The sequence below is a fragment of the Pelophylax lessonae genome (assembly GCF_965119305.1).
Source record: "Pelophylax lessonae genome assembly, chromosome: 2".
NCBI lineage: Eukaryota > Metazoa > Chordata > Amphibia > Anura > Ranidae > Pelophylax > Pelophylax lessonae.
In genome coordinates, this window is record NC_138769.1 from 379,638,979 (window position 1) to 379,661,543 (window position 22,565).

Here is a 22,565-nt window from a genome sequence, read left to right on the forward strand (position 1 = left end):
GACACATAAGACATTCCAGATTCTGAGAAATTTCACTACCTCCAAATTCGTCATTTGTAGGAATCCCTGACAAAAAACATGACTGTTCAAGGACCACAATGGAATTTGAAACCAGATGTCGGACATCCCCCAAAACCCAAGGTCTTATCTCTTTATTATACTCCTCCATACTAAACAATTATAACTTGCGTACCCCATCTTACTGCTCCAATTAGGAAAGGTACTTTGGTGCCATGCAAACACCTGAGAGTTGGAATAAAAGTTGGGAGGCATTATTCTGCTCCTCCCATAATATACCAACTTTAGAAAACTCCTTCAAAGTGTTGTCCCGGTGGTACTTCACTGGCTGGAATTGCTAAATGCCTCCCTACCTACCCTTCTACATACTTTTGCGGATGCTCAGACCTAGGAGACATGAAGCATATATGGTTGACATGCCCTAAGGTCAAACGACTGTGGATAGGGGGTCTATAACACTGTCAATTCAGTGTCACACATAAATTTACCCTTGGGAGGCGCTCCTGCACAAACCGACAGAAGGAGCTACCAAGCGAGAGTGCACTCTTGTGACCCATATATTCTCAGCAACTAAACAGACAACTGCACAAGTGTGGAGGGCACTGATTCTCAACTTAGACAAAGTGAAAAGTTGGGGGCACAGTACCCTGGTGATTGAAAAACTGACGGTGATACTGACACACGATAAATTCTTACATACCTGGCAGCCCTGGCTAGATTACTTTCCATCAACACAACAGTCTATGTGCTTCCTGGAACTTTACTCTAATACGACTTGTTTATATACCAATAGTGAGCCTCTGGGACAGAGATGGCCTCCTCCCCCCTTTTCCTTTTTTCTCTCTTTCTTTTTCTATCTTACCTTTTCATCTCTTCCTCCTACCCTCTCCAACTTGGAACTGTCTTTCTTCTGACCCTCTCCAACTTGGAATTGTCTTTTTGCCCACAAGTATGAACGGTACCTCTTTTTGGTTTCTATGGATGACTATATTGTTTTTCTAGTTCCATGGTCCCCAGTTGAAGGGCTCTTTTGGAAAAGAAGTGCATTGCAATTCCAGGCTTGGCTCTGCTAAAATCTGCATCATTGCTTATGTCCAACATTTGCAGGGGGAAACTCCTTTTGACTTTGTTAATGCTATCGCATAGTACCCTTGTGCTATGTAATTGTCCATTTATCTTATCGCTTCTAATAAAAATCAAGTGAAATAAAGCATAAATATGTTTCCATCAAATGTCTTCAAAAGGCTTATTATCATCTGAATGGAGTTCAGCTGTATACTAATAAAATGTCACACAATCTCAGAATCAATACACCTGTTTCAGGAAGGCCCACCGAGTTTTTTGGAGAGCATTTTAAAAAAAAGTAGTATTATTCAAGATTATGCTGGAATTCTGACCAGATTTCAGGGATGTTTTCCTACTGAACACAACAAAACAATTGAATATATTTAGAAACATAAAAGTTATGGCAGAAAAAGGACAGAGTGATCCATCAAGTCTGCCATTTTTTGTTAAGCATGTTTACCCACTTTGCGACTGCCCCACGCATACATACTGCGGCAGGACGGCCACTCTGGGTAGAATCACCTACCTGTACATGATTCTGCACTTCTGGGTCTTGGGCGCACACGTGCAATCCACTCCCACTGTGTTTGGGCATGATTTCTGCTGGGACCCGCCGATCGTTTGTGAAACAGGCAGAGCGGCGACCTGTTTGTGAACAGGTCAGTTAAAGTAGCGCAGTGCTGTATCGCAAAAAATGGCCTTGTCATGAAGGGTGGTAAACCTTCCGGAGCTGAAGTGGTTAAAGCCATTTACTGTTGACTGGCATACTACCTCTGCTGGAAGCTTATTCCAAGCATCAACTACTCTTTCAGTAAAAAAATACTTTCTAAGATTAGTTTTGAACTTTACTACTGTTAGTTTGAGGTCATGTCCCCGTGTTCTTTATTTTTGTTTCATATTGAAAATACTGCCCTCCTTGATGTATTTAAAGGTTTCAGTCATGTCTCCCCTCTCCCTCCTTTCCTTAAGACTGTACATATTAAAGTGGTTGCAAACTTCCCTCTAATGTTTGTACCCCTAGGTAAGCCTATAATAAGGCTTACCTACAGGTTCTATAAAAATCTCCTAAACTCGCACCGTTTAGGAGATATTTACTGTATAATTTTCTGATGACGTCATTGGCACATGCGTCCTGAAGGAACGGCCGCTCATGCCATTTCTTCAGAGCCCTGTAGCACAGCTGGAGTCCGCAGACAAAGGAGGAAGACAGGCAAAGATGGGTGCGGCCTACCGCAAGGGCGACGAGGGCTTCGCTTGCAGTTAAGTGTCATATAATGTGCTAGTATGCGATGCAGGTAATAAAAAAGACAAAAAAAATGCTGACTTTACTTCCTCTTTAAGTTTCACTTGATATGGTTTATCTCTCAGATCTTTCACCATTTTTGTTACCTGTTTCTGGACTCGTTCTATCTTATCAATAATAGTGAGGTTTTCTAAATGAGGTTTGACTAAAGACCTATATAGTGGAATTAGAACCTCCTTCCTCCTGCTGGTGATACTTCTAGTAATGTATTCTAGAATTCTTCTTGCTTTCCCCACTGCCTGGTCACACTGTTTGCTCATTTTGCAATCATCTGAAATAAGTGGTGGTCAATGCTAACCCGGAAGTAACACACAGAGGCATTCGGAACAGAGGCTGGGATACACATCCACCGCTGCAATACAAAGAAAGGGGGAAAGGAGATACAGGGTGCTGCAGATCCCCGGAGAATATCTTCCTAAGACCCAAAAAAACGATTTTGTACTGCCGAATTGCCCAGTGCCAGGAGGGCACAACAAATAGTAAGAGGCTAATTGTCACCTTATAGTGTATGTTTTTTGGAGAATAAAACAGTATTTCACTATTGGAGGCTATTTTTTCTTCTATATATTTTTATGTTTATGGGGGGACTACATGGTCCAACTCGAGTAATATAGGAGCCAGAGATCCAAGCAATCGAGGAGAGGTTTGATCCACCCAATAAAGGGATCACAGGCGTTGGGGGTCCTTGTGACCTGCTGCTAGCTGGTAAGAGGCCACGGTTGTCACATCCCAGCACCTGGAGCACTGTGAATGGATTAATAAGAATTCACCAAGCACAATTTTGATTGCATGCTATTGCTTGGACTTTTAAACACTACTTGGAGCACATTTATATATTTATACTTTTTTATATATTCTTATGTGATTTTTTTATATATTCTTATGTGATTTTTGTATGGAATTCTTTATATATTTATTTATTGGTTCACTGATCCACACCTTTGTGGATTAATTTACTTTGAGAAGCACAAGCACTTCTTAATTGACGGTTGTCACATCCCAGCACCTGGAGCACTGTGAAGGGATTAATAAGAATCCACCAAGCACAATTTTGATTGCATGCTATTGCCTGGACTTTTAAACACTACTTGGAGCACATTTATATATTTATATTTTTATATATTCTTATGTGATTTTTGTATGGAATTCTTTATATATCTATTTATTGGTTCACTGATCCACACCTTTGTGGATTAATTTACTTTGAGAAGCACAAACACTTCTGAATTGAAATTGCACTGGTATGCACTTTTCTTTGCTAATTGCACCAATAGTAGATCATATATATATTTGTAGCAATTTTTAATCACATATATTACACTTTAAATCACCTATTAATTTTTATAACACGTGATATATTAAGATTACCAGCGCCTTTTTACCTATGATATATACATCTGAAATAAGTGCCCTCAAATCGTTTTCCTTTGTAGTGCTGGCCAACACTTTACCCCAATGTTGTACTCTCTAGGGATTATTTTTCCCTAGGTGCAATAGTTTACATTTAGAAATACTGAACTGCAGTTTCCACTGCTTTGACTAATCTCCCACCAATGCCAGTTCATGTTCGATGTTACAGACACCTTCAGGGATATAAACCCTATTATGCATCTTTGTATCTTTAGCAAAGAGACACACCTTGCCCAACAAACCTTTAGTTATATCACTTACATATAGAATGAATAGAACAGGACCCAGTACAGAGCCTTGTGGTACGCCACTAGTGACTGGCCTCTGTTTTGAATGAACTCCCATTTACAACCACACTCTGGTATCTATCCCTTAGCCAACTGCATATCCACTGAACCACCCAAGGGTTAAGTCCTAGCTTGTACAATTTTTGTATTATATCATTATGTGGAGCTGTATCAAATGCCTTGCTGAAATCAAGATATGTCCACAGCACTACCCTGGTCCAAAGCATTGGTAATATAGTAAAAAAAATTCAATCAGATTAGTCTGACATAATCTGCCCTCAGTAAAGCAATACTGATTTGGGTCCAGCAAGTTATGTATTTGTAAGTGATCAATGATCCTTCTTTTCAGGAGTGATTCCCTTAACTTGGCTACAACTTATGTTAAACTCACTGGCATGTAATTACCAGCTTCTTCCTTGCTGCCCACCTTGAGGATAGGTACAATATTAGCTATCCGCCAGCCACGGAAAACTTCTCCTGTTAGAAAAGATTGATTAAAAAGATATTTGATCAACAGATTTTATTTTTTTACCTTAGACTATTTAGGTCAAGGTCATCTGTGTCAAAATCTAGCAATGGTTGAGGGGTATCACTTGGGCCATGTGAGTGAAGCACTGAAGAACTAGAAGAAATCACTGTTGTTTGTCCAGAGGGATGGATAGTTTTAAATTGAAACTGAGGTCCCATCCATAGACGTCTGTGAGGTCCAGTGTGGGTCACTATTTCAACCTGTAAAAAAGAACAAAACAAATTCAATTGTTGTACAATGTGACTGGATTCTACAGGAAACAAAAGGCATATAATTAAATGTCAGCACAATCTATAACCATATGCCATAATGCTCATGTTTAGGAGCAGGCAGTTTCATACAAATACTACTATATAAGGCTGTGGTGTGATAAAATGAAAAGGGAACCCCCGGCCAAAGCATTTACTTCAGTTTCAAATAGGATGAGGAAACATTAGCCCCTTAGTCAAGCGTTTAAGGCCACTGTGTCCTATTTGAGAATGTTTTCCCTCACATCTAGTCTAAGATGCTACATCTGCCATCAATTTAAATTTATATGAAATTAAAGGTAACAGTAAAGGTATAAAGGTCCTTTACTGAAATAGTCTAAATGACTCATTACTTGCATCTATAATAGCAGTGAGGCAGGTGAAACAAAGAGTGTTGAATGTGTATTAACACTCAGGTGACAAGAGAGTCCTCTTATAGGTTTAGTTGACTAACCTCATGGTAAAACGCGCTAGAAGGACAGTTCTCAGGTTGGTACAGAATACCCACTTGGCTCAACAAAGTTAGTCATTGGTGTGTACCCTTTGCTTTCTGTATGGATGGCATACAGAGAGTGGATAGGTGTCTGTAGCTGGCAACCAAGTTTACCTACAATTGAAAGGAACCTTTGGAGTTTGGAGTGGTATAGTTTCCTTACAACTCTACTAATTTTAGTTCTTGGAGTTACCAATTAGGGATTGCTGTATTCTCTTTAATAACTATAGCTTTTTAGGTTATTGCTGGTGAATTATTGCAAATCAAGATTTAAATTGTAAGCCAGGCTTTTTTTTTTATTTCTGGATACAGTGGGGAATAGTTCAAACCTTTGCCAGAATTTTATTGCTACAGTATTTGGAGCTTTGTTGGAAAGATTTTCTCCAGCTTACCGGAAGTGATGTCACTGGCTCCAGATCACTTCCGGTGTCTCTGGGATCCTGAAGTTTTGCAGTGAGGAGGCGATTTGCTGTCTTCCATGGATTGCTTTACACGCTTGTATCAAGTAGCAGCTTTGTACTGTAAGTGTTTTTAATCTTAATAAAAGATATAACTTTAAGAAGGCATATTACGCTATGCACCTTTTCTGTCATGCCCCGAGTACTCGGTTCCCAGCGGAGCTGTCTTCATAAAAGGATCCAAAACAGACTTTTGACTTGGACTCTTTGCAAATAACCTATATTATAGAGCAATCAGCCTACTGACTAAACATATATAATGTGACTGGATGTTTCCTATCCCAGGTCAGCTGTGACAAACATGCCTTCCTGTAGTTCTCAGGATCTTAAGGATTATGTAATGCTGCTGGAGCCACAGCCATTGGATGCCGACAAAAGCAGATTTTCAAAGTTCAATAAGACACATAGTACTTGTGGCAATCTCCAAAACAACACTCCACTCTCCTGCGCTTGAAGGTGGGCCTCACGCAAAGAGACTCTCAGGGCTTAAATGCTGATCAACCAGGAAGGCTCTTGCTGAAGCCAGTCGCTGCAAGGACTTTACATCTGTGAGGCAACTATCCAGATGCTGTAACAATATCGTTTGATATGCCTTTATGTCATCTTCATTTGTGAGTATAAATCTGCACTTATTTTTAATAAAGCCATTTTATTTGAGGTAATGCACTAGGCCGGTGCGCCCTCTGTTTTTTCTTGTACATAGTACTTGTGGGGCTATCCACAACTGCTCCATTCCCACAGCCCATCACAGTTTAGTGAAGACTGAACATGGAGTGGTCATGTAACTGTCACTTCATAAGAAAATAAAGGTACAAATACACAATTAAGATATAAAAATGTAAAGCATATTGACTAGGAGGAGGATGGGGATGATTTGTTTGGTAACTAGAATTCTGCTTTATTGTAAAAGACTATGGCCTAAAAGAGAGCTCAACTCTCCTGTAGGCCATGTAATAAAGTCTACTTGTAAGGCCATCTGGATTAGGAGTTCCTCTTGCTTAGTGCTTAAAATTATCACCCAGTTTTATGAGTCTAACACCTAGTGAGGCCTCAGACAGTACTTTGGTCTGGTCATCAAAGGCATGATGTTTAGGCTGGCAATAAGACAATTGTTACTTCCATATCATGTTCATTTCCAAAGTTAGAAATATATGCTATTACACAAGTGATCTAAAAAAAAAAAAAAAAAAAAAAAGAGGGTCAAAAAAGAAAATTTAGGTAGAGGCTGAATTTTCATTGGTGATGGGGAATGAACTGTACTAAGGCTAGAACCGGACCAGTATGTGCTGAAGGTATATACTGGGGCAGAGGTGAGAGGTGATTGGTTACATGGCAGGAGTGTCAAGGGATAAGCAACATAGACGTTATATCAGCATTCTGCAAAAGGGCACACAGGACAACAGTTAGAGATCTCAAAGAGGGGCCCTGTGTTATGCACAAGAGGGCTATGTAGTCTATGTCAACCTACCAATCCGATCTTATGTCGCTGACTGACTCTAAATGGAAATGCACTTATAAGTTTATAAGTTAACACATTCTGCTACTACATTATATTATGCTGGTCAGGTTTAGAAAATCATGTTGTACATTTTTTAGCCACTAAGATTAATTTCAGTTTATTTTGCATTTAGTTCTCCATTTTTTCCTAATAAACTAACACAGCTGAGCAAATATTTTGAAAATTGTAAAGGACTTAAATAATTTTTTATTAATATGTAAGAAATGTCTATTCATAACACAGTATGTTAATAAATACTATTTTAGAAAGTAAACAGTATTGTGGTTTGTTAAGGTATGGTTATATATAGCTTAACAGCGCATGCACATTTCCTTTAAACAGAGCTTTGCGGAGTACGAAGGACATAAAACCAGTAATGAAAATTACTGGAGGGAATATTTTTACTACAAAAATTATGTAATATATTTCCATCAGTTCCCCATTTTACCTCAGTAGTATATAACAGTTTTGTGACATAACTGTAAAATAAAAATGATATATATTATTTGTGGCCTTGTTTTACAGATCGACGCCTGAACTATAAACATAGCCAAAGTTTTTGACCACTAAGTTTTTCAGTTTGTGCGCTTTACTAGTAAGCCATCTCAAACTAGTGAGAAATCAGACAGATACAAATCTCTGCCATCTTAAGAACACTAACCCATGTTTATGTATTTAGGAAGAAATTTTTGAGTCCAAATGAAAAGTTATGGACTAGAACTTGCAATGCCAACTTCTGGATAACTTTGAAGAGGGAGAAGTCCTGTGATTGAGTCTATGGGAAAGATTTACTAAAACTATTGCACACAGAATCTGGTGCAGCTGTGCATGGTACCCAATCAGCTTCTAACCTCAGCTTGTTTAGTTAAGCTTTGGCAATAAAAGTGAACAAGTGAGCCTGATTTTGACTCCAGCTTTAGTAAATAAACCCCTATGACACTTTTTAAAGTGTGATTAGATTTTATTATGTTTTTTAATGATTCCAAATGAAAAAATGCTACACTATTGTGTGCATGTTTCTCTTCTGTGAGTACCACTACTAACCACCAGCAACAGGATACTTATGATTGAAAGGGACCTGCATAGTTTCATCTTGGGCAGAATATTTCCAGCAGAGTGGAGGAGACACCATACATATTGGGTAAAGTGGATTATCATATTTATACACACACATATGCATACAGCAGCTCAGTAATTAGCATGTCCGCCTAGCAGCACTAAGGTTGCCGGTTTGAATCCCAACCACAGCACTACATGCTGGTAGGTTAATTGGTTCCTGTCTAAATTGGCCCTAGGATGTGTATGTATGAATGTGAGTTAGGGACTTTAGATTGTAAGCTCCCTAAATGCAGTGACTGATGTGGCTGTGCAATATATTTGTAAAGCGCTGTGTAAAATTGATGGCGCTTTACAAGTTTCTATAATAAATAAATAAAATAAATACCTTATGAGATGAGCAAGCATTCTGTGTGGTGGTGAAACACTGTTGTACTGGAGTGCATTAGGGTCACGGGCAAGGCACACATGATTGTGGAGTAAGCAAAGAATGAAAAAAAATTTTTTTTGGGATTGTTGTTGTGTAACAAATGTTTTTTTATGGTTTGTTATAAATATTATCATGATATTATTGTGTACAGTATAAGCTTGTAATGAGCACTTGCATATAACGTTTGATGGTTACACAGATATATATGTATGGGTGTGAATCTCTCGCTGTCCTAAGAGGTGTAGGTGGAAATACCCTTAATGCTGCGTGTACTAGTTACTGTAAGCCACACAGTTAAAAGACAGAAAGCAATGGGGGGAAGTACCGCGCTTCAAGGGAAATCTATATGATATGTAGTGATATTGAAATTGTATATGATAAATACTTGTGAAATAAAACTATTTAGCAATAAATATGCACAGTGATATTGAATAATAACTTGTAAAATATCTTCTAAATAAATATATAAAAAATCATTCCATATACCAATAAATATAGAAGTGCTCAAATAAATACATATAGTGATATACAGTATATCAAAAAATAAATCAAATAAATATATAAAATATATAAGGTGTGAAGATAAACTGTTCTAAAAATATAAATAAGGTGCTTATGGTGATATTGTGTTCATTTCAATTACATAAAAATACATAAAAGATTAATAAATTCTGCCAATAAAGTGTTCAGTGCAAATATAAACGAGTAAATCTTTTATGTGAATTACACAACATGAAATAAAGTGCCCAAATCTATTAAAAGGTGCTCAAGTGTCCCAGAAAAAACAGATGAGACGTATAACGCTGACCTTCCTCTTCCAGGTGTCTCAATACAATTTCTTATACCTTTACACCATGTGATATATGGGGTGCTCTTTGGTGCTCCTCACCTATGGGTGTGCTAAATGCTAGGGTATAGCACCGGAAGTGACTTACGGAATGCGGAAGTAAGTCCCGCGACTGATGACAAACAGCTAAGAACGACAGTCTTTTGTGAGTTGTTACACTTTTTTGAATAAACTTGTTGGATTAAAATACTACACTATATTGGCCCCATATTTCGAGATCCGAGGGATTACCTGAGGGCCCCCAACTTGATCCAGATAAGGCGAAGCACACCACCATCCCCCTACCATACACAACTTAAAGGAGGAGAGGAGGAGAGATCAGATCTTGTATAGATCGAGAGGCACATTACCTGAGAGCTTGAGGTGAGCATTTAGCACACCCATAGGTGAGGAGCACCAAAGAGCACCCCATATATCACATGGTGTAAAGGTGGAAGAAATTGTATTGAGACACCTGGAAGAGGAAGATCAGCGTTATATGTCTCATCTGTTTTTTCTGGGACACTTGAGTACCTTTTAATAGATTTGGGCACTTTATTTCATGTTGTGTAATACACAAAAAGATATACTCGTTTATATTTGCACTGAACACTTTATTGGCACATTTATTAATCTTGTATGTATTTTTTATGTAATTGAAATGAACACAATATCACCATAAGCACCTTATTTATATTTGTAGAACAGTTTATCTTCACACCTTATATATTTTATATATTTATTTGATTTATTTTTTGATATACTGTATATCACTATATGTATTTATTTGAGCACTTCTATATTTATTGGTATATGGAATGATTTTTATATATTTTACAAGTTATTATTCAATATCACTGTGCATATTTATTGCTAAATAGATTTATTTCACAAGTATTTATCATATACAATTTCAATATCACTACATATATTGAAGCGTGGTACTTCCCCCCGTTACACAGATATAATTGTGTCATATAACTGTTTTTCATTACTATTCTTTTATGTTAAGTTGGTATCTTATTTGGTTTTATATCACTTTTTTGATTTATTCATAGATATATTGAGGTGGATATTGATCTTGGGCTTTTTAGCAGCACAGCTGTATTTACTATTTTAGTCACTGTTTAATGTGAGAACACATTATCGGTACCTGCAGCACTTAATTCAGTGAGATATAACTACAACTGACATCTGAATGTGTTGATTACACATTTTTCATGCTACATGTTGAATTGATTCTGTCCAATGCATTGTGACTGAATAATATATGCAATTAGGGTACAGGTTAGTGGTAGCGCATGAGACCATTTGGCTTACTTCTCCACATGTCACCAGAATTGCTAAGCTCTGGGGAAAATTTTCTTGCAAAGTCAAACTTCCCTTGCAAAGTGAACAATGTATTTGCTTCAACCCAAATATGTAAATTGTATTGCCATTTTTTCAAGTATATCCTACTTATCTGTACGCACTGTTTGAATGAAGATCTAATGTATGCCTTTTGGAATATGTTGAAAATGTCATCATTCTCCATGAGGTGCAGTTAGTTTTTCACACAACTGTATTTGGAGGCAACTGAAGACTTACAGTGAAAGAAAAAAGTATGTGCACCCCTTGTAATGAACTTGTTTTCTGCTGTAATTTGCCATAAAATGTGATCTGATCCTCACCCAAGTAACTACAATAGACATACACAATGTGTTTAAGCTGATAACACACAAACTATTCTAATTTCTCATGTCTTTAATAAATAAATCCATTAAAAATTCACAGCACTGGAGGAAAAAGTAAGGTTGGCCATAGACGGAGCAAACTTCTTTCCTGCAACCATAGGGGTTGAGGTGCTATATAAGGGGGAAAATGTTCCCACAGGGAAAACACAGTGAATATTGCTAGTGGCTAGCTGCTAACAATAATTTTATTTTAAATATGACCGGCTGGTTGTACTAAAGTTACTTGATCGATCAACTTGAGTACATTCAGATGCCAAAACATGGTTTGCATCTCAGCTGGTTCCTGATTTGAACCGCCCATGGCTGGGTTAAGTGAGTTAATTGCAAGCACTATTGGTAGCTCTGGATCAGACTTGCATGATGTTTAGGAGGACTTTTTGACCATTCCTCTTTACAACACATCAGCTCAGGCACATTTGTAGGATGCCTGGTGTCAACGACTCTCGTCAAATTCCACAGCATCTCTATGGGCTAAGGTCTGGGCTCTGACTGGGCTATTCCAAAAGGTGCATTATCTTTTTCTGAATCCTGTCTGTTTTGGACTTACTTCAATGCTTAGGGTCATTATCCTGCTGCATTACCCAACTTCTACTAGGTTACACTGGCGGACAGCCACTCTGACATTATGCTGTAGGATATTTTGCTAACTTGGGAATTTATTTTCCCCTTGATGATGGCAGTGTTTCAGGTCCTAAGGCAGCAAAGCAAACCTAAATCACAATGTTCCCTTTATCATACTTCACTATTGGGATGATTTGTTTCTTTTGATGACCTGAAGGCCCGCCACGGTGTGAGCAACCGTTCCTTTTTTAAATACTTTTAAGCCCGTGCGCAATTTGCTGGGTTGACCCTAGAGCTCGAGGAATCCCCAATGGAGAAGCTATTGTCTATTCCAGAGATAAATAAACTGGTCACTACATTTTACTTGAGGTTGCAGGCGGCGAGTGCCGACCCGTTTAAATTGGCCATGTGCAAGTGGGTCGCACTCCTTCCTGAGCTGTCGGAGGAGGTATGGGACGAGGCCTCAGAGGTGTGCTTCCAGGACCTTATTAGTTCCAACCACAGATTGATACAGTTTAAATTCATTCACCATTTACATTACACACCTGAAAAGTTGGTCCGTATGGGGGTTGCCCCGGCGCCGCCTGTTCTAGGTGCGGCTGTCCCGCAGCAGACCTCCTCCACATGTTTTGGTCCTGTCCCCATATTAACGGTTATTGGACGTCTATTTTCGCTTTCTTTAATAATAAATTACATCTACCGGTCCCACACATGCCTGAGGTAGGCCTGTTGAGTGTGTTGAATGATATCATACACCGTGTGCGTCCTAGGATCTTGCTCCGTATCCTACTGTTCTATGCCAGGAAGCTTATTTTACTACATTGGAAAAGTGTTGAACCGCCTACCATGCAACAGTTCTATGTTGTAGTACGAGGTGATGTACCACTCTATAAACTGATCTATAAGAGTAGAGGGTGCCCTGATAAGTTTACTAAGTTTACTTTGGCAGCCTTGGCTTGATGTGGAGGATTCGTTCTGGGCAAATGTCCCTCTGCCCTTGAGCTTGACTGCTGACTGAGACTGTTGTGGTCCCAGGTGTACTGAAGGCTTCTCTGGTTAACATGTTGTGTATTGCCTGCTCCCTCCCCCTGTGGGGGTGGGTACTTGAGGGTAGAGGGAGGTGTGTGTTAGTGTGAGTGTTGGGGGTGTGTGTGGTCATGTGTCCTTGTTTGTGTTGGTTGTCTTGTTCCGTTGCTGCCCCACCCCCCCTTATCCATCCTAGGGTGGGGCTCCCTTATGGTGTTCTGCTGGGTGTGCTCCGAAGCCGCTGTTTTGCATTTTGGGGAAATTTACGCTATGAGCCCCCCCCCCCCATTCCCTTCCCTCCCTTCCCCTTCCCCCTGGGCCCTGTTGGTCTTCTTGTCATGTTATTCTGCAGTGCCTTCCATTGACCTGGTATATTTTCATTGCCTGTTATATATCTATTTTTCTTACTGGCATTGTCTGTACTTGTATTTTGTGTTGTTGGTTAAAAATTTATAAATAAACACCTTTCAAAAAAAAAATGTTAAAAAATTTTGATTTTTAAATTTATTTTTGAGAATGTCATATAGCAGAATGTGAAAAATATTGTTTTTTTTTTCAAAATTGTCGCTTTTTTTGTTTATAGCGCAAAAAAAAAAAAAACAAAATGGACAGGTGATCAAATACCACCAAAAGAAATCTCTATTTGTGGGGAAAAAACAACATCAATTTTATTTCGGTACAGCGTTGCACGACCGTGCAATTGTCCGTTAAAGTAACACAGTGCCGAATCGCAAAATAGGGCCTGGTCATTAAGTGGGCAAATCCTTCTGGTCATAAAGTGGTTAACACACCTGCTCCTCATTCACACCCGAGACCTTGTAACACTAATGAGCCACATGACACCGGGAGGGCAAATGGCTAATAGGGCCCAATGTGGACATGTTCACTTAGGGGTGTACTCACTTTTGTTGCCAGCGGTTTAGACATTAATGGCTGTGTGTTGAGTTATTTTGAGGGGACAGCAATTTACACTGTTATACAAGCTGTACACTGACTACTTTGCATTGTAGAAAAGTGTAATTTCTTCAGTGTTTTCACATGAAAAGATATAATAAAATATTTACATAAATGTGAGGGGTGTACTCACTTTTGTGAGATACTGTATATATATATATATATATATATATATATATATATATATATATATATATATATATATATAATTTTTATTAAAACCTTTTAAGTGAAACTGAAGAAATTAGAGGGGTCAAATTATCAAGTAAACCAGTAATTTTCTCAGACACACCAATTCTTCTGGCAAACTGGCAGAATATATGTCAGAAGCAAAGGCAGTATTTGTTATTGGGGACCACATTCCCTTTTCATAACTGCTCATGGGATCAGGAGTGCAGATGATATCAGGTGTTATATTATTATTATAAATTATATATTATATTATATTATATTATAATCAGGCATTAATATTATATTGTTAGTACTGCCGGGGTATTATATTATTCAGTCACAATACATTGGACAAAATCAATTCAACATATAGCATGAAAAATGTGTTATCAACACATTCAGATGTCAGTTGTAGTCACATCTCACTGAGCAGTCAACAATAACTCCTTGTGCCCATTACTTCTAATAATGTATGTTGCTTTGTGTTAACACCTGACACCAGCCTTAGTACATACTCTTATTGCACAAGAACAGTGCCTGTGGAAACACTTATTTCTCTTCAGTTATGCATTATTCCCTTAGATCCCAGCATCTCCAGGCAAGAATGTTGAATATGCTGCTGGATTTATGAGCCTTGAAGGCTCTGAGCATACAGAAGGCTCTTTCCTACTACCTTTTGTTTCTCACCATCCCTTGGTTTGCCCAAAGAGATTTCAGCTTCTTTCACAGCCCATACCTCTGAAGCAGTGCAAATTAGGCCACAGAAAAAGCATCCTGTATATTTTAAGCTTAGAACCATCAGTGTCACAGAGCCAAGAGGTAAACAGATGCCTTTGCAGTTTAATCGAGGCTATGGCCAGATGTTCCTATTCACTCTCCTGTTGTGTGCAGGACAAACATATTGTATCTACTTCACACTGACAACACACATTACCCACTATTCTAATTGAAAAGTTGAAGTGAAGGGCAGGCTTTCTCAATGCATTCTGTTACCCTTGATGACATACGTATAATGTCAAAAAGAAAGCTAAAAAACAAGTATAGTGGAAAGAGGTGGATAGCGCTGGCAAGAATAAAACTTTTCAATTCGCCCATTGGAAGTTGCAGCCCTTTTCAGTTGGCACTTTCAGTGTGTTTATTCACTCGTGTTCTGTGGTCAGATTAGTCTAGCTGGCTGTCAAGTAAGTAATGTATATAATGTACTGGGTCGAGAAGAGGTGGAAGAAAGAGAGGATTAAGCTAAGTGAAGAAAGGAAGGCAATGTGAAAATGATTTGGTTGGATTTTTACATGTTTTCAATAAATCATACATTAAATACAGACTAGCAGATATGAGCTTGTACAGCTTGTATTTTTATTTTTCACTTAAAGGTGTTTTTTAGGGCAAAGAATGACGCTGTTGTTCATATACGCTGCTTTATTTTATTGCAATTTTTCTAGAGGGGACACTTAACCTGCCGTAACACCCCAACATTACCAACTACAGTATCTTGGTATTTTGCTGAAACCGGCATGGACTGTTGGAGCTAATCTTTAATGCTAGTATATGCAATAATGCAATAATACTCTTTAGATCACACAGAACTCCAGCTTACATTTTTTTTTTTTATCTTTGGAAAAAGTGAACAACAGAATCTGTATGAGATTTATTTTGCTGTCCTCATTGAGGTGTACTATCAATTTTCTGTTTTGGTGATGGAGGTCACGAAGACAGCAAATCTCTCAAATGGGTTACATGCAACAAACAAACTTCTTTTAACTTGTTTTTTTCATCCACAGTCCACAGCATACTGTAAAATTATACTGTACATATCTAAATGCATTTTAAAAAAGAAGTATGGGAATTTGAAAAAAATAAACATTTATACTCACCTAGGTGGATGCAGAATTGGTCCGATTCTGCATCTGTCCCTGGTTGCCTCTAAGACCGAGAACTAAACGATCAAAGACCACTGATCACTCGGTTATCGGTCTTTAGAGAGTCAGTGACTGTCAGTCAATGGCTCTCTGCTCTGCCCCTCCAGCGCTCTGAAGGGGGCGGAAGCAGCTTGCTCAGGCTCTCGGCAGCTCGCTGAGCTGAGCCAGCTGCTGGTCGAAGCATTTGGGTGGATCCCAATAGTAAAGTCAAGATTGCTCCAGAGCCTGGACCAGCTGAGTGACATTAGCTGACGGTGGACTTTAGCCCACTGTCGGCTGATTCTGGGTCATAGGAATGCAGAACTAAGTGCACTCCTGTGACCCGCAGGAGAAGTAGGACCAAATAAGCTTTGGCTTTACTTCTCCCTTCAAGAATCATGCAATGCTCAATTAGGTGTTACATATTGTTTATATTTGGACTCGTATTTATTTAAATCTGGAAGGGGAGGGGGTTAAACATCTGTCAGGTTTAACTGTTAAAAAAAAATATATATCTGTCAGGTTTATATTACTATTTCCCCAATGGGGACACAGACAGCAATACATACCTGAAAAAAGTTCTAATCTATCCCAATTCAGTCCAAAGCATTAAAGAAATTGGTCTGAGAAATACCTTATTGACAGTGCATGAATATCAATAGGCTTGGCCATCGGTTTAGTAGGACTTGGTGCACACTATTCGTTTTTTTTTTCCTGGGTTGAACAGAAAAAAACTGTCAGCTCTGGTCGAAGCCGCTATACTAACTATGCAATATTAGTATAGTGATCTCCCCCAATGAGCTTTAGTGTTCTGACAGGGGGACGGCCCCCCTGCCAGAACACTCCAATCAGCGTTCTCTGCCATTGTCTGAGAATGCTGATCGGGAGTTGGTCGGCTGCTGGTTTTCGAGCACGCGCATTCGACAGAAAATGGCCAAACGACCGGCTTCTGTCAGACAGACTGATATAAACATGGGACGAATGTCGTAATTTTTTTTTTTGAACCTGCAAATGTTTACCAACATTTGGCCCGTGTGTACCTGGCTTTAGGCTTTACAAGGATTGGTTATCTGCAGATACCTTCAGGTAATTGAACACTGGCAAAAAACTCCTGGAAAATCCCCCATATAATCCCTCCTACTCCCGGCTAGCCTCAGTTTTGTGGCAAGCAATAGGTAGATCATAAGACCAGAAGGGAGGTTCATTTATCTTGTTCTGTATTCTAGTAAACAGATTTTACTGGTAATTCAAAAATTCTTTTTTCTTGATCGTGTAGCAAAGGACTTAGGTTTCTTTAAATCCTTACAACTGGAATGTCCAAAACAAGTCCCATTGAGGGGTGGCCAACATAGCAAGCAATACCAACAGACTAACATAACAACCAAATGGTTCAAGAAGGCTCAAAAACTAAGGGAGCAATCCATTGCACCTTACACCTGAAAGTGCCATCAGAAGTGTATTGAACTTTTGTAAAACTTAAAAACGTATGAAGACTTTCAAATCTAACAAACAGGTGTGAGATGCTGAAAAGGCCAATAGGCGCTAACAGATCTAGCAGAGTTTGCCCTAAAAGGGAAGGGTGGAACCCTATCTTTCAGACTTTTGGCATTGCGATAATCTGTAATATCCATGTATCAATGGTGGTAATGGGACATTTTTCCGCTAAATATGGAGACCATCGTGGGGAGGAAAAAGGCCCTGGGTCCCAGTGAAACCCTCATAAGGGCTGCTTACAGGATAAGGCCACTATTTCACAGACTTTCCTCACAGATGTGAATGCAACCAGAAAGGCTACCTTTCGTGAAAAGTCAGGCAAGGGAATATCCAGAACAAGAACAAGATGTCCCAAAGGAAAAAAGGAGATTGGACTGGAGGAGAGATGTGAGCTATGCCCTGGACAAAAGCCTTAACTAGAGAGTCAAAAACCAGAGGTTTCTGAAAAAGAATGACCAAGGTCGAGACTTGTCCCTTGATGGTACACAAGGCCAGATGTTGGTCAAGACCAGACTGAAGGATGCACAGAATAAATCATACAGAATACTTTGTAGGATAAGTTCCTCGTCTTGCACAAAACAAAGTAGGAAATGAGTCATACGCACAAAGTTATATAGTGCCTCCTCTCTTGGTACCCTTTGTCTCTCTCTCTCTCTCTATGGGATTAAAACATATATAATATCCTGCCTCTGAATATGCAATTTGTTTGCCAATACATTTATTTGTGTATTGAGTGAGATTTTGGGAAACTGTGATTGGTTGCTCTGTCTATTTAAACTTGCTATTCACCCTTGCTTTTACCCTTGTTTCTTGTGAAGTACCTGCCTGAGGAAGGGGTCCAGTGTGGCTCCAATGATGCTTCTATGGTAGCAAATAAAAGGTTCACTTGATACTGATGGTGTTCCAGTGATCACTTTATTTAGGGGCTTTGTTTGCTGACAGCATCCTCCATCATTTCACCACAGCGCCAACCTATGGTCTTTGGCTGTAAGGACAGCACTTAAGTACATGAGCCTATTCCTTAAGAACAGGTGCTGGCTGAAAAATTTAACCTGACAATTTTCCACGTTCAACAAACAGGGCAAGAATTTGAAGTTCTGCCCAACAAAGATCAACAACAACAACAAAGTCTGATTTCTTTTTGAATGGCAGAACTCCTGGCGTCTTCTCAATTATTGATGTAGACTACGGCTTTGACACTGCCTGACTGGATTCCAGAATGTTGGAGGGAAGGGGAGCTTCTTCTAATGACCACATCTACTGCTCCAAAAGGGTGTCCATGATGTCACCCCTACCTGATAGGCTGCCATCTGTCATATGAGCCTTCCATGAGTTGAGAAGGGCTTCCCTTTTTCCAGAGCTGGGCTGTAAATCCACCATGCTAATGAGAGTCACAGGATGTCTCAGCCCTATTTTAGGTTGACCAAGATGCTTGCCCCCTTGGAATGGTCTAACAACAGAGTCTACCATTCCCACACTACTAAAAATGTTGAGTTTTAGAGTACAACTTTGCGGAAGGTCACCATGAAACTCAGAACTTTCATGCAGGCAAAACCCAAAGGCCTCTTCTGAGAATGCAGGCTCCGGGGATGAAAGTGAAGGGACAGACATTTGTCCCTGTGTAGGAATAACTTAAATAGGGCTAAGACAAGTCCAGGCACTCCAGCATTTGAGACGGGTCCAGCAATGACTTCCACACATTGAGTATGCACCAAAAACTCTGCAGAGTATGTACAGTGTGGTGGATGGCAGAGACCAGAAATACTGATTCTTTAGGAGAAGACCATCCAAGTACCCACAACATGAACCTCTTGAGCATTGAGCAGAGTCAAAACTGCAGCAAGTACCTTGGTGAAAACTCAGGGGGCCATAGACAGACAAGGTTAAAGGGCGACAAACTGGTAATGCTGGTCACCCACCGTAATCCACAGATCGTGGTAGTGTTACAGAAAAATAGTAATGTGCAGTTAGCCTCCCTAATGTCTATGGAGGCCAGAAAATGTTCCTTCAATTTTCTCAATTGAACCCTGTGATGACTGACCTTGCATGTTTCATGGAAATAATTTGTACACATAGTACCAAGTTGACAACATTCATGTCCAGAATGGGTTAAGACTTCTCCACTGGACTTTGGGGAGGTTTGGGTAGACGGGCAGATACCCCTGTTGCCTTACTGTACAGTTGATAATTGGTAATAATTGGTAAAATGTTATATTATGCCTACCTCTGTACTGTAACTGGCTTTGTCTCCCTTTTTAAGTTTTAAACATATATTAAAAAAAGGTTTGAGTGAAAACCTTGAAATCATTCCACTGTGGGACCCAGGATGATAACTCCCAGGACAGAAGCTGTTGCACAGCAGTTAGGGGACATGCTCTTCAAGACGGGGAAAGGAAAATGTTTGAGAACATGAAGTGGGGAAAGCAGAGTGCATAACTTCAACTTGTAATTCTGGAAAATGACACTCAACAAAGGTCAAAAGATATACCCCGCACCAAGCAGTGTCGGCGGCACCCCATCACAGGGAAGAGACCTTGGCACCAGACCTGGCTGGCTTAGAGGACCATGTCTTCTTATAAAAGAGTGTTCCCATTTTAGACTTAGCATTGGAAGACTGAGAGGGATGAAAGGAACCCTTCAAAACATAGGGAGTGTAAGACTGGTAGAGGTGCAAGCTTTTTTCTTCTGGAGGAGGACAGTAGTCTTGCCTCCTGTAATCTACTTGATGTCTTTAGCCAAGGAGGGACCAAACAAGCGTTCGCCAACAGTAACCTAGCATTTAATAAGATACTTGTGCTTTGCGTCTAAAGATGCAAATGTTGCTTTATTACTGCAGCGCCCAAATATTCAAATACAGAATACATTAAAAAATCACGTTTTCCTTTTAACAACCTAACAGTGTTTACAGTACATACCATATGTACATATAAATAAATCAATGGAAAATACCAAAGCATATTGTACAGGACACTGGGATTGTGTCTTGAAGGGCAGGTATATTTCCCTAATATTTCAAGGGGACAGTTTGAAGACTTGGTTAAGTACTCAGAGGTTCTCATCATGCAGGGGGAGGGGTTTTGGGCTAGTTTGGTTGGAAAGAGAGGATTGATTGTCAGTACTCTTTGAAGTGGTATATTACTATCAGGGACTTATGGAGGTTTGGAGGTTGGAAGAGTTTTGGTAGGGAAGAAACTCCAGACCCTGACTAGAAGGCCTCTGGTCCTGAAGGGGTTACGCTTCAGCAAAGACAGTCTTGAAAGGCAGCAGGAAGGGATAAGCACCAGTGTCAGTGAGGCAGAAAGGAATGGTTGCAAGTAAAGTGAACCCTCTGGCAATCGAGATGCTTGTTGCTGAACCCCTGTGGCCTGTCCGACACCCTGATACACAGAGGAACCCTAACCCAGTATGGGACCGAGTGAGTGGCAATAAGCCTGTCAGATGTGCCTCTTTCTTTTGTATCAGAACTGTGCACTGTTGTGCTTTACCTTTGGCTGAAGAAAGCTCTTTGAATTTACTTGTTTTTGGAGAGAACAATGAAAGGACTTTTTTCTTTTACCCAATCAACTGCCTAATGTTCCCGGACTACCTCATATCACAATATATTTAAAATCAGTGCTCCAACTTTTAGTGCAAAAATTGCATAAGTGGTAAAAATAAATTACCATATTTTCCGGCGTATAAGACGACTTTTTAACCCAGGAAAATCTTCTCAAAAGTCGGGGGTCGTCTTATACACCGGGTATCGTCTTATAGGGCGGATGCTGAAACTTCGGAGCCGACTGAACTGTGCGGTAGGGGGGGGGGGACTCAAACAGGGCCACGGTATGCCTGCTTGGATTGGCTCTCCCTGCTTCCCAGCCCTCCCTGTCTCAGAGACTATGGTATGCCTCTTTCACCCGTCTGGCCCGCCCTTGTATCCTATTACCGTACCTCCTTCTCTGCGTCTCGCTCCCGAGGACTGCAGTAAAGCGGTGCAGGCGCGCATGTGCGAGATCTGAGAGGCAGAGAAGAAGGTACGGTAACAGGATACAATGGCTGGTCAGACAGGTGAAAGAGGCATGTTTTTCTGGTCACATCACCGCTCTCTCTCTCTATCTTTTTTTCCATACCCCGGGCATATGGTATTTTTAATCATAGATAGCATCTAGGTGCTGGATCACATTATATAAATGTGGAAGGGCTGGTTGTGTACAGAAAGCAAAAATATCTTTGCGTTACAGACAGGATGCTGAGTTGGTTATGAAAACTGAAAATTCAAGTGACACAGTATCGTCTATGACAAACATGCATTCTAAAATTAAAAAACACTGTCACTGAGATCAGGGGCCATTCATTATTTTGTTTCCTGAGTTAAAACTTGCCAATTATATTATCCTCTAACTATTAGGTCATAGTTTGAAATCAAATATTGAAATATTGGCCATATTGAAATCAAATGTGATGTTTTTTTAATTTTTATTTGGTGTGCGTTGGAAGAGGGGTAGTATATCCCAAACTCTATATTTTAAAAATTGGGGGTCGTCTTATACGCCCAGTCGTCTTATACGCCGGAAAATACGGTAATAAAAAAACAATTTCATGTTTAAAGTCCATATATTATTCCAAGGATAGTGCTGTGAAGCAAACACTACACATTGTGAAGGAATCCACATGCTCTACCACCATAACAGGTGTTCAGACTTCTTACTAAATTTGGGGAACCCCTAAGTAATAGGAGGTCATACCAGTATTCGTTGGTACCAACAAGCTCAATGCCATCAAATTGTAAAAAACACGTAACTCCTTCCACCACTAGGGGGCTCCCACCCACTGGGTTTAGGTCTCAGTCTCTCCTCAGTATAGCAGACAAGTATAAACAGCAGAAAGAAAACAAACAAGCCACATTGTGTAATACCGTTGAGTACAACGGTTTATTGCACAAATAGAGGTGTTCACAATATTAGCACAACATCAACACCACTGCATAGAAACTTGCGTGCATGATGACGGCACGAACAAGCTCTGTCCAATATGTTTCGTTACTAGGGAACGTCTTCAAGGGACCAGAAGCTGCCTCAAGCCATTTCTTGCATTAGAGCTCAGCTGACCAGCAGGCCACAGGATCCTGTGC

The 22,565-nt window shown here is 39.8% G+C and overlaps 1 protein-coding gene across 5 annotated transcripts in view; it reads right to left on the minus strand.

Moving 5' to 3' along the window:
• The window catches only part of BCAS3 (BCAS3 microtubule associated cell migration factor), a 1,702,410-nt gene that overhangs the window by 779,949 nt on the left and 899,896 nt on the right, over positions 1–22,565 (minus strand). For all 5 annotated transcript variants that reach the window (XM_082245731.1, XM_082245733.1, XM_082245734.1 and 2 more), the window contains one exon: positions 4,616–4,812. In XM_082245731.1, the coding sequence (XP_082101857.1) occupies positions 4,616–4,812 (197 nt within the window). The remainder of the gene's footprint in view (positions 1–4,615; positions 4,813–22,565) is intronic.